This window comes from Zootoca vivipara, chromosome 1, assembly GCF_965207765.1.
Source record: "Zootoca vivipara chromosome 1, rZooViv2.hap1.1, whole genome shotgun sequence".
Taxonomy (NCBI): domain Eukaryota; kingdom Metazoa; phylum Chordata; class Lepidosauria; order Squamata; family Lacertidae; genus Zootoca; species Zootoca vivipara.
The window spans coordinates 16,290,281-16,303,273 of record NC_142582.1 but is presented as its reverse complement, the minus strand read 5'-3'; the positions used below and the strand labels follow the sequence as shown (position 1 = coordinate 16,303,273).

Below are 12,993 nucleotides of genomic sequence, written 5' to 3'. Positions count from 1 at the left end.
TGGCAAACTATTATGACTACTTCCCCCCTCTGTTTTTCCAGGGTCCTTCTGGGGAAAGAGGAGAGCCAGGATCAACAGGACCACCAGGATTCCAGGTATTTTGATAGTCCCCTATTATTCATTCTTGAGTAGAGGTTATTCATTCTATATATTTTCAAACCAGATTCTTTAAAAACGAGTTAGGGCAAAAAAGTGGAAATGCATTCATGACTTGAATCATTTAATTTTATTTTGATGTTTTCTGCAATCCTGAACTCAGCTTGCTTATCCCATCCCATCAGAATCAGTGGGATTTGAGCAATGTAACTCTGAGCCAATTTCAGCCAGAAAAAAGCAAGGTACCATAGATTTCCCTACTCTGTATTTTTATGCCTTTCCCAACCTCAAAGACACCATCAGGTTATCAAATTTAGCTCCTGCTCATCTAAAAGGAGTTGGCCATATTCGTAAAGTGTAAAAGATCCATAAATACCTTCCAAGAAATTTATCTAATCCTATTTGTAGGTTTCCTTCAACATTCCTACAGATGTTTTCCTTGACATAGACCAGGCATCCCCAAACTGCGGCCCTCCAGATGTTTTGGCCTACAACTCCCATGATCCCTAGCTAACAGGACCAGTGGTCAGGGATGATGGGAATTGTAGTCCAAAACATCTGGAGGGCCAAAGTTTGGGGATGCCTGACATAGACCCTTCAGGTTAGCCTCACATTTGACTGTACGAACTATTATTGGTGACAGGCTGCAAATGTACTCTTTGTTAGTGTTCCTCTTGAACAGCACATTTGTGCTCTATCATGGAAGGGAAATAGTATTCACTCGGAGATGGAGTAGCCATTTGGCATCCTTAAGGATCTAGGCTTATTCCCTGACATCTCTAGTTAAAGAATATCAGGTAAGTGGGGAAAATAGGCCAATGCCAATCAGAGTAGACAGTAACTGAAAAGATGGGTCAGTGGTTTGACACAATATGATGCATATATTCAGATGGAAATCACTATCAGGGGGAAGCTACTTTCTACTCTTCCTGAATTTTTATTTATAAAGTCATGCAACATCATCTGGCTGTTTATGTGCTGGAAAAGCAAACCTATATGTGTGTAATGAGTTCTTTTGCCTCTCCTAGGGACTACCTGGTCCTCCAGGCGGACCTGGAGAGAATGGAAAGCCTGGAGAAGCTGTAAGTTGTCCTTTCTTCTTCTCTTTTTCCTCCTCTTTCCCCTCAATCTCCACCTCCAGAAATAAAATGGGGGGGGGAATGGATGCACAGATACACAGTGCTGGGTGGTGTGGCGAAACACATGCAGACTTCCCCACATACTATCACAGCAGCATCTAAATGATATCTGGAAAAGGTGGCATATATCACTGCTGAAAAATCAGCCCTAGCAAACCTGGGGCACAAGGAAAATTCCAAGGTTACTATAATGAATTCTGAGTCTTAACTGCATGCTGTCGTAGAGCCATTTTCCAGGGGCAGTGAGGGTGGGGGTGGGGATTGGAATTGCAGCACATTGCTCTCAAATAGTCTTTAAAACCTAGAAGGTTTGTACTTCCAAAACCTCTCTCTAATGTTCATATTTCATCTAGAAGTGCTTTTGGAAGCTCTGGTCAACAAAACCTCTAACTTTGCTCATCATCATGTCCAGAAAAGGGGAAAAAGGATTTGCTGTGCACTAGTAATATTCAAACAACCTAAACTTTACTTTTAATCCCACCTTGCAACATGGGATCTTCTGAAATTTATTCACATATGTTGATTTTGCTTTATATTATCTTCCTCCTTCTATTTAGAAACACACACCACCATGTTTCTCCCCCCCCCCTCAGTCTGTTTTTCGTTTTCGTTTTCTCTCTCCAAAATAAATGGGCATTACATCACTGGCATGACACATGTTAGATAGCTCATGATCTGGTTAAAGATTGTTGTGACCCACTGGATGAAAGATTTTAGTGTACACAATCATCAGCTTAACATGATTTATCTGTTGTTGGACAGGATCATCACAGACCATAAGCAGGACTATCATGTGTTTTGAATGCCATCTCAAATAATTCTCATGGATATCAAAGTGAGCATGTCAGGGAGAAGTTTCTAGTATAGCTTTAATTGATCAATTAATGAGGTATTACATACCAAGTAATTACTGCCATGAATTGATGTGACTCACGAGCCAAATAATTTTTTTAAAAAAACCTACAACATAGTAGGGGAAAAAACATAATAATAATAGAAAACTTTAAAAAGAAAGAGTAGCATAAAATATATTCCATAGTGGAATACAAGGTTCATATTTATAGAAAACATATCACATAATCATGACTGTTGTCAAATAAATTCATATTGAGTAGGAATGTGTTTTTTTAAAGCTATATTTTAAAAAACAATGTCTACAAAATGTTTCCATCGATATTTGCTTCTTACTTAAATAAAATTCTATATTCTTCTGATATGCCAAGATTGCATACAAACTGTAGGACATAGAAAACTTTTATATCAGGACTAAACACGAGGACAGAAAGGAGTGTGAGTTGTTAGCCTTTTCCAACAAGTCAAAAAGGGTTTTGATAAATTAGAATGGAATTACCTTTTTAAAACCTTAAAGAAAGTTAGTTCTGGTTCAGTTTCTGGATCCAAACAATGTATAGTTTACTTCAAGCCAAAATAACGGATAATTAGATGCATAGTAAGCTTTTGAAGGATTTCTAGTTTATTACTTGTTCTGTTCACAGTACCTTTAGCAACTGAAGTGTGCACAATCCATCATCTGAGAACTATGGCCATGACATGACCTATAAATCCAATCAATTACTCAGGTCAATTACTCAGGATTGCATTGCCAGGTTATATTTAGATGGCTAGCAATGCAATATTATGCAGCTTTGAATGAAAGTAAGATTTACCATGCTCAATGTATCTTAATTCCTAGTTAGTGTGTTTCAGAATGCAGTTGTGGTATTATATATATATGTTTTCCATTATGGACATTGTAATAACATTTCTATCCATTTGGGCAGATTACTCTTACACATTTCTGGCATACCATTTCACCAAAGAAAGATTTGCCCCTTGTTAATAGCATTAACTGCCAACCTAGCAGTTCGAAAGCACCTCAAAGTGCAAGTAGAGAAATAGGTACCGCTAGAGCGGGAAGGTAAACGGCGTTTCCGTGTGCTGCTCTGGTTCACCAAAAGCGGCTTTGTCATGCTGGCCACATGACCTGGAAGCTGTACACCAGCTCCCTTGGCCAATAATGCGACATGAGCGCCGCAACCCCAGTGTCAGTCACGACTGGACCTAATGGTCAAGGGTTCCTTTACCTTTAATAGCATTAAAAGTAATTTAAAAACAACATTTTATTTTAGAAATAAAATCAAAATTTGAAGTCAATTGTACAAATGTATCTTACTCAGAGCAGCAAAGATTTGTACACAATTAATTATAACTTTTCATGAAAATTAAGAAGCATCTGAAACAATCTGAAAATCTAAAGCTGTGTCAAATATGAGCAGCAAAAATTGTAATAAGCCCACAAATTAATTTTATATTGCAATGCCTCCCAATAACACTTGGCAAAGCGAGTCCCTAAGTTTATATAAAATGACTAAAACTTGATCAAAATGACGAGGTTTATCTGCTTCTAATGGATTATGTTAGTATGACAGCTGTAGATATTAGGCAATAAACTAGAGACATGGCTCAGAAGAAAATGCCTGGGTGCATGTTAAGCATTAATGAACATGTATTTCATGAAACATGCAAGTAATCTATCTGCATCTGGTTCATAACAGGGTCCAAGAGGTGAAAATGGAGCTCCAGGACTCCCAGGGACCAAGGTACATCTTGTGACAACTGTTTTGTGTTGTTGTTTTAAGTATGGAACAGGGGGGCGTGGCTGGGAACCAACCAAATACATGCTGTGGCCCTTGGAGATCGTGCAAAGCAAAATGTTTTAATTCATATTAGGGTGAAAATGGCATCCCAGGTGAACGAGGTGCACAAGGACCTCAGGGTCCCCCAGGAAGTAGAGGTGGAGCTGGCCCTCCTGGACCAGAAGGTGCAAAGGTATGTACAAGTTTAGTTTTGTGCACACCGTCCATAATATTCCCAGTCTTCCTCTTTTGTTGTCATGTAATAGCTCTTCTTTAAAATATTCCACTAGGGTCCAGGGGGTCCTCAAGGTCCTCCTGGAGGTCCCGGACCACAAGGTTTACAAGGAATGCCTGGAGAGAGAGGAGGCAATGGGAACCCTGGAGTCAAAGGAGAAAAGGTATGCTCTTCTGTCCCTACCCTAATAATAATAAGAATAAACCATGCTATTCTAAACTCATAATGATCATCTGGCTAGCTTTACTACTGGCCAGATCATAGGTTCCTTGAAAAACTGCATTGCTAGATGAGGCCACTAAAAGCTGCAGATACTTACCTTTCCTGAGATCCCCACTTTTTGGATACAAAATGATATATAAAAATATGGGGGTCAAATCTTCAGGTAGCATACTTTTCTCACCCCTGCCCTAAGTATTCTTACATGGAGTTAGCTTCCATTGGAGTCAGTAGGACTCCAATTGAAACGAAAAGGATTGAGAATGGGCTATTAATCACCATAATTATGCTTATATTAGTGGGATTGGTTCAGTTTGACTTTAACCCTGAACTTATTGATCAGATTTGCACTTGAGCATAGCTGCCAAGCCTCCCGCTGAAAAATGCGGGATCAGCAGTGGCGTGGCACCGGAAGTCGCTTCTACGCATGTCCAGACATGCGTAGAAGCGACTTTCGGTGCCGCTCTACCTGATTTCCAGTGCCCAGACATGGGCAGAGTGGCACCCGAAATGGAGCCTCCCTGGCAGGTAGGAAATCCGGGGGATTTCCGGGATTTTTTTCTATTCGGGACAACAGCGGGAAACGGATTAAAATCTGGGGGTTTCCCACGAAAAACGGGGGACTTGGCAGCTATGACTTGAGTTCCATGATTGACTCGGTATCCTGATTCATAACTTTCTAATACTTCCTCATCCTTGCTTGTATACTTTGAATACTTTGTGAAGACCAGTGTTTTCTCACAGCACGCTATGTACCAGTTCTGTGCCACTGGTAACAATAGGCATAATTACAGAACATAAATAAATAGAACATAAATTACAGATTGGCAGGGAGGGAATGACCCTTTTCCAGACACTAAGTAGACTGACTCTGTTGGGAGAGCCATTATATTTACAACACTGGTCCAGCTATGTTGGTCACCTTTCACATGAAAAGAGTCATAATGAAACAACTGAACGTGGCAAACAGACTCCTGGTGATTTAGCAATGTTAAGAAATAGCAGTGATGCTCCTTCTCCCCTTTTCCTGTTCTGGTAACCATATAAGCTTTGTTTGACAGGGAGAGCCCGGTGCCAGAGGTGGAGATGGCTTACCTGGTAAAGATGGCGTCCGAGTGAGTAAAACCTCCATGGGTTCATTTTTAGATAACTTGGCTACAACATCCCTTTATGTGATACAGTGGTACCTCGGGTAAAGAACTTAATTCGTTCCGGAGGTCCGTTCTTAACCTGAAACTGTTCTCAACCTGAGGTACCACTTTAGCTAATGGGGCCTCCCACTGCCGCCCTGCCGCCGCCGCGCGATTTCAGTTCTCATCCTGAAGTAAAGTTCTTAACCCGAGGTACTAGTTCCAGGTTAGCGGAGTCTGTAACCTGAAGCGTTTGTAACCCGAAGCGTTTGTAACCCGAGATACCACTGTACATGGTGGGAGGGTAAATTTCCAATAGTTCTTTTCCAGCTCATTATATGAGTGTGGGGAGCTCCTTGCTAACCTTCCCTACCAGTTTCCCCATTTCCCCAAACTTACCCTTGTCAGGTAAGTCCAGAGGGCAGGAACCAGCAGCAGAGGCCAGCAGGGAGGGTTGGTAGCAATGGCACAAGTCACATTGGAAATGGACACTCATGTGTATGCTCAGGCGTGTTTACTGCACAGGGAGTGCAGTTTCCCAATATTTCTCTGCTCAGTGGATGAAGCTGGGAGGGATTATAACCCACACACTCTATGCTCCCATGTAGCAGTGGATGCTCCTGAGCTGGGAGGCAATGCAAACTTCTATATAGCCCATGCTCCTCAGCTTTAATAGATGTCTGACTGCTTCGAACCCTCCTAGCCATTTCTCCCCAACTTAACATGTGTGTGGGTTTAGTGGTGGGGATGAGCTTTGACGACTGGAAGTGGGTGAGCCTATTTTGAGATGGAGAGATTTGAGATCAGCTTGGTACAGTGGTGCCTCGACTTACGAATTTAATCCGTTCCGAAGGCACCTTCGTAGGTCGGAAAATTCGTAAGTCAAAAAGTGCCATTGGAAACGTGATTTCCCATAGGAATGCATTGGAAACGGAAAAATTCATAAGTTGAAGCAACCCCATCTAAAAATTCGCAAGTCGGAAAAAACCCTATCTAAAACCGCCGCGGTTTCCGTTCGGATGTCGAGAATGCGGCCATTTGCCGTTCGGATGTCAAGAATGCGGCCATTTGCCCCATTCATAAGTCGAAAAATTTGGTTGTCGAGTCGTTCATAAGTCGAGGGACCACTGTATTTCCAAAGCGGAAGATTCAGTTCCAATCCCTTACCCAGTCTGGAATTTCAGCACCATCACTAATTCTTATGGCATGAAAGTATAAAACAACAACGACCCAGATTTACCATTTAAATTTGACATGCTATTGCCTTGCCTCCAGTCCATCCCATGAAATAAATAGGGTTTTTTGACCACTGCACTATGGAAATATTGTACTAAAATATATGTGGTCTAGGCTCTGTGAGGTCTAATCTTATCTGAAGAAGAATATTCAGAAGACTTTTGCTTTCCAGACTTTGCTGAAAGGTGCGTTCACATTTGTTTTATTAATATTTCACTGCTGAATATATATCTTTTTTCCCATCCTGCAGGGTCCTGTAGGTTCCATTGGACCCCCCGGTCCAGCTGGCCAACCTGGAGACAAGGTATAGGTCTCATTCCAAAATGGCAATTATTATTCATATGCCAATTGTCAACTGTGCTCATTTTGAAGAATCCAATTCTGTTTTTAAAAAAATGTATTCTTTTCTTTCAGGGAGAGCCTGGTACAGCTGGGCCTCATGGTCCAACAGGTCCCCGTGGTGGCCCCGTAAGAAATCCTTTATTTTCAATCATAATTTAAGCCAATTTTTTTGTTTTCTACTGCTCCTAAAGTATTTTCCAAGGAAGAAATGTAGCCCTGTACAACCCACTGACTTCACATATAGTATTTTTGAGTGTTGGATGTACTTTGATAGGAAAAAAAAATATCACTTTATAATGGAAGGTGTAAAATATCTTTTCTTTTTGGCATGTATTTTAAAACTATACATGAAAGTAAATCAATTCCTCTTCTGTACTAAATTATATGCTTATAAAATTCACTATCAACCAATAGGAACCTGTATACATATTTCCCTCTCCTTTCCCTTCCCCGGCTAACATTTTACGTTTACGCAAATTTAAGGAGCCATGATTTCAACAGTACCCTATTCATTTTTAAAAAATAATAACCTATTATAAGATCTCTAGTGATACATTTTAAACATTTAACTCCGCTGATGGCATAAAATCATGTAACTAAAACTGATGCCTAGCACACAACACTGATTATTGTCAAAATAAGCATCTTTAGCAAAGCAGTCTGGCCATGTAGATACGTACAAGAAGATAATCAATGTTTATTTTAATTTTAATTTTTTTCTTGCGTTCATATCCCACCTTTCTTCCATCATGGAACCCAAGGTGACATACATGCATATTATCTATTCTTCCCTATAAGGGAAATTAACTTTATTGCCCTATTTAAAATATTATTGGTCATTTCCCAGCTGCCTTATAAATAATGGTTCATTATTAGAATGCCCCTTTGTGGCTTTATTTAAATTTCCTGCCACACAGAGCACATTTGGACTTCTGAGAGACATACCAAAAATTTCACAGGGGGTGGGGGAGGAATGCATAGCTTTCTTGCATTGGTATACAAAACAGATAAAGAAATAAGAAAGGAACTGAACACAGCAGGTGGGGAATGAGTCAATGTATAGGGCATTCAAGCAAAGTCTGGGTTTAGGTGCTTGCTATTCTTGATCAGTTTCCATAAGAGGTTGTCAAGCTAACAAAACATGTGAAGGGGTATCAAAACTTTTGCACACTTTCTTGGATGTTGTAAATAGTAAATTCAATGTAAAATAAAATTTACATTTAAATTTACATTTACATTGGCTCCCAGTATGTTTCCAAGCACAATTCAGTGTTGGTGTTGACGTTTAAAGCCCTAAACGGCCTTGGCCCAGTATACCTGAAGGAGCATCTCCATCCCCATCGTTCTGCCTGGACACTGAGGTCCAGCGCCGAGGGCCTTCTGGTGGTTCCCTCATTGCAAGATGTGAGGTTACAGTACAGGGAACCAGGCAGAGGGCCTTCTCAGTAGTGGCGCCCTCCCTGTGGAACGCCCTCCCATCAGATGTCAAAGAGATAAATAACTACCTGACATTTAGAAGACATCTGAAGGCTGTTCAGGGAAGCTTTTGAATGTGTGACATTTTAATGTATTTTAAATTTTTGTTGGAAGCCACCCAGAAATGCTAGGGAAACCCAGCCAGATGGGTGGGGTACAAATATTATTATTATTATTATTATTATTATTATTAGCTTGACATCTTGAGAGGAGAGAATAGGGGGACCCTGAAAATGAAGACTATCCCCAAACCAGAGCAGCTGAAATACAAACAACATTAGAGGTGGTACTTTGCAAACTTCTGAGGTGATTTAATTGTATTGCTCGTTGACATTTTCAGGGTGATCGAGGAGAGCAAGGACCCCCTGGCCCAGCTGGCTTCCCTGGAGCTCCTGTAAGTATGGGGAGGGAGGGAAGGAGAGACATAGGTACAAAGATGCCTAGATAGATAGATACATTTTTGTATTTTCCTAGTCTTTTTCCATAGAAGCTCTGGATTTTAAGTATACATCAGAATATCATTATTACCCCTTTTCACTCTCACCTGTGCATAGCAAGAGGAAGGCAACAGCTTCCTAGAAATATTGAACCTTCTAGTAAATTCAGGCAGTGAGTGCTAATAGAACTACAGTTGTACTGTGGAAGTCGAACGGAAACCATTCCGGAAGTCCGTTCGATTTCCAAAGCATTCGACTTCCAAATCGCAGCTTCTGGTTGGCTGCAGAAAGCTCCTACAGCCAATTGGAAGCTGCGGAAGCCCCATCAGACGTTCAGCTTCCAAAAGAACGTTCGAGAACCGGAACAGTCACTTCCAGGTTTCGATTGTTCAGGAGCCAAAACGCTCGAGAACTAGGCTGTTCGAAAACCAAGGCATGACTGTATAGTCACAGAAACAAGAGAGAGGTTTCAGTGTTCTCCGTGAAACTCCAATATTTGCAGAAGTACAATCAATGTTTTAGAAACAAAACAAACAAACAAAAACAGAAATGCCTAGCAACCACAGAATCTAGGGTACTTGTTGGAAAAGACCAGCTGCCTAAAACTCAGAACAACTGAGAAAATGGCTGCCTAGGACCCTGAACAGGAGCTCTGCTATTAGGAGGAAGGATGCATAGCAAGCTTTCGGTGCACATCCGAATTATCTAATAGTAATCCAGAAGTGCTTGCTTCTGCTTCTGCATCAAGTACACCTGGCTGCTTCTATTTACGATATAGCGATTTAACAAAGAAAAAACCTCAATGACACATAAACGGCAATTATCCCCACAGTAAGGTGTTTGTGCCAAACAGAATTTGAGTGCTCCTCTGATCACAGCTGAATGCCTTCTTGAGTTGCCTGTAACATCTTTTAATAATTTAAAAAATGCTGGAGGTGGAGAGCAGAGGAATCGTGGTCTTTTGAAAAGCCCAGTCTTTGAATGAAGTTGTCAGGGAAATTAATAAGACATTAGTTCTGTGCATATTACTTTGCGATAAGCACCTTTAATTGCATCTACGGTGAAACAAACGTTGGGCTTGACAGGTGATTGAATTTGGATCCCAGCTTCCCCAAAGAACTCTTTCTACCAGCATCATCCGTGGCAGGATTAGCCAAAAGAAAGAAAGAAAGAAAGAAAGAAAGAAAGAAAGAAAGAAAGAAAGAAAGAAAGAAAGAAAGAAAGAAAGAAGGGGAACAGGTTTCAATAGCTACTATTAGGTCTCATTATTCACCTCATAAACAGTCATTATTATATCTCATCAATGCTATTTTTCTATAAAGAAAAAGGTGCTAGAACTCGCTTGTTCTCTTTTAATGGCAATGGTGCCCACCTGGAACTGAGTTCCGGCAAGTTCTGGCTGGGGAAAAAAATCCTGTCTCCTACTGATAAGAGAGAGAGAGAGAGATGATAGATAGATAGATAGATAGATAGATAGATAGATAGATAGATAGATAGATAGATAGATAGATACTTTATTGTCACATAGTACAACGAAATTAAATGCCATCCCATAAAAACAAAAGCACAGCTACAACCACACATACACATACATACACACACACATCCCAACATGTTGATGTTTAACATGCATACCTTACTTTTCCATAGGGGCAAAATGGAGAACCTGGTGGAAAAGGAGAGAAAGGCCCTTCTGGTGAGCGTGGTGAACCTGGAGCCCCCGGTGCTGCTGGTCCATCAGGAGGCCCTGGAGCACCCGTAAGCATAGATATCCTAATCTGATGTTTCTAAAGTTGATGTACTGCTGGTCTGTATTTTCCACCTGGCATTATGATGTATCATTCTCATATCCTGTCTAGGGTCCTGCTGGTCCCCCAGGAGGAAAAGGAGAGCGAGGTTCTCCAGGCCCAGTAGTGAGTATTATTTTTTTCAGTCTCTCCTTAATCAGTAAGCAATGCTGGGGCGTGTTCCCGTCTCAGTCAGACGCAAGCAGTTGCACTTGCTAAAGTCTGCTGCGATCTAAGAGAAGCATGCTAGATTCCCCGTGACATAGATAAAGAAGAAAGTAGTTTAGGTACGACATACTTTGGTTCACTTTGGCCTGAAAGCTCTAATTGGCAAAAGTATTTTGATGCCTGTTTTGACATACTCCGAGGGCCTTGTGGCAGTTCCCTTGCTGTGAGAAGCGAAGCTACAGGAAACCAGGCAGAGGGCCTTCTCGGTAGTGGCACACCTTCCCATCAGATGTCAAGGAGATGAGTAACTATATAAGCTTTAGAAGGCATCTGAAGGCAGCCCTATATAGGAAAGCTTTTTAATGTGCAATGTTGTATTGTGTTTTGTTATACAATGGAAGCTGCTCAGAGTAGCTGAGGCAACCCAGTCAGATGGGCGGGGTACAAATAATACAATTATTATCGCTTAGTTAGACCAACCCTTCCATTGTAATATGTTGACCTCCTGTTCCTACGTGGAGATAAAATGGAAATGCATTCATATATTTTCACAACATGGCTATGTATTGCATGAAGATGCTCTAGCATTGGTCTCTTAATATATATCTGCCAATGGAGAATAACGCTTCATGCATCTGATGAAGTCCATGAAAGGTTCTGCTTCAATACCTCTAGGAGTCTTTAAGGTGCCACAATAATCTCCATTGTGTTTCCAGACCTGTTTCTGACAGGCACATTCGCCATATAAATCTCAGTTAGTTGCCATGTAAAAGATGCAGTTATTTTTCACTCTCATGTAGTAACTTCCAACATAGTCATCAAAGTAGGTGATTTTAATTATGTACTTAAGGTCATTTCAGTCCCTTGAATTCTGCTTTTCGGTATTTGAAGATACCGGTGTTTTATGACCTGCTAACCTGAGCATCACTTATATTTTTCAGGGTCAGGCTGGCTTTCCTGGTACTCGTGGCTTACCTGGCCCTCCGGGCAACAGTGTAAGAATACCTACCATTCCTTAATCCTTTCCATACTACTAATGTCTCCAGTTGCCTTTGTTCTGAGTTCTCAAGTGGCCAGGGATGAGTGCCCAGTTCCATGGACATGAATTTGAAAATTTATTTGCCCATAAGTTGAGCGCATATTGCTTGTGAGTTCTTAATCAACTGGTTTTTTTTAAATAAATTATAAAACAATCCTCCTGGTGGAGAAACACCAACCTTCCCCAAACTGCAGAGCCTCCAATATTGCCTGCTTAGGTTCTTCCAGACTCACCTACATCAGAGCTGTAAGAAAGAAACCTCTGGGTGGAATTCAGGGTCTCTTCATGACCCCCAATACCATTTCAACCCAAGTTGTGACATATGTCTATGTATCATGCCCAGCAACCCCATGTAATCCACTAAGAGAAAGGCAAATCTTCTCAACGAAAGGCCAGTTGTGGTTATGAGTAAAATTCCTTCTGGCTCTGAAAACCAGCAGCCACTCAATGCCTCAGTGGAAGACTCTAAACTAAGGGATGGAGGGCTGCAAAACTGGCCCACGATGTGTGAAAGAGAGGTCAATGGTGGGGCTGGCCGGCCCTGTTAAATGGCCTGCCACTCCAACCCCCTCGCAAGAACCTGTTGGCCTCTATGAGAGGTCAAAAATCTCAGGCGATGGAACTGGAAGGCCATGGGTGGCATCTGTGCCACCCTGAAATCTTTCACCAGCCATTGCTCTTTTCCTTTGCTCCTATGTCGCCTGGCTTGAGATCATGCTGTCACTATATAGCAAAATGTCCTTTTGCAACTCGGCTTGAATTAAAGCCTAGCTGTGAAGAACAATTCCTGCAGCTGGATCCAAGCAAGACTTAGGACAAGGAATAAATATATTTTTTAAAAAAATAATGTTTGTGTTCTGCTAACAACCTCAACCCCCCCCCCCCAATTTGCTATTACGTCGTTGTGGGTTATCCATAGTCTGTTTTACTCTCAAAGCATCTCTTCTTTTTATGAGTTACTTTTGAATGCATTCATAGAGCACAATTCATATTCAAGGGTGGCAAGACTAAAGCAAGGAAGTCTATCTCTTTTGCACATATCATAAATTCTCC

General features: G+C 41.2%; 1 protein-coding gene across 1 annotated transcript in view; it reads left to right on the top strand.

The window, feature by feature from the left end:
• The window catches only part of COL3A1 (collagen type III alpha 1 chain), a 95,778-nt gene that overhangs the window by 68,181 nt on the left and 14,604 nt on the right, over positions 1-12,993 (top strand). Inside the window, exons 27-38 of the mRNA XM_035135841.3 lie at positions 42-95; positions 1,125-1,178; positions 3,791-3,835; positions 3,966-4,064; positions 4,162-4,269; positions 5,387-5,440; positions 6,942-6,995; positions 7,106-7,159; positions 8,850-8,903; positions 10,597-10,704; positions 10,806-10,859; positions 11,843-11,896. Coding sequence (XP_034991732.3) covers positions 42-95; positions 1,125-1,178; positions 3,791-3,835; positions 3,966-4,064; positions 4,162-4,269; positions 5,387-5,440; positions 6,942-6,995; positions 7,106-7,159; positions 8,850-8,903; positions 10,597-10,704; positions 10,806-10,859; positions 11,843-11,896 — 792 coding nt within the window. The remainder of the gene's footprint in view (positions 1-41; positions 96-1,124; positions 1,179-3,790; positions 3,836-3,965; positions 4,065-4,161; positions 4,270-5,386; positions 5,441-6,941; positions 6,996-7,105; positions 7,160-8,849; positions 8,904-10,596; positions 10,705-10,805; positions 10,860-11,842; positions 11,897-12,993) is intronic.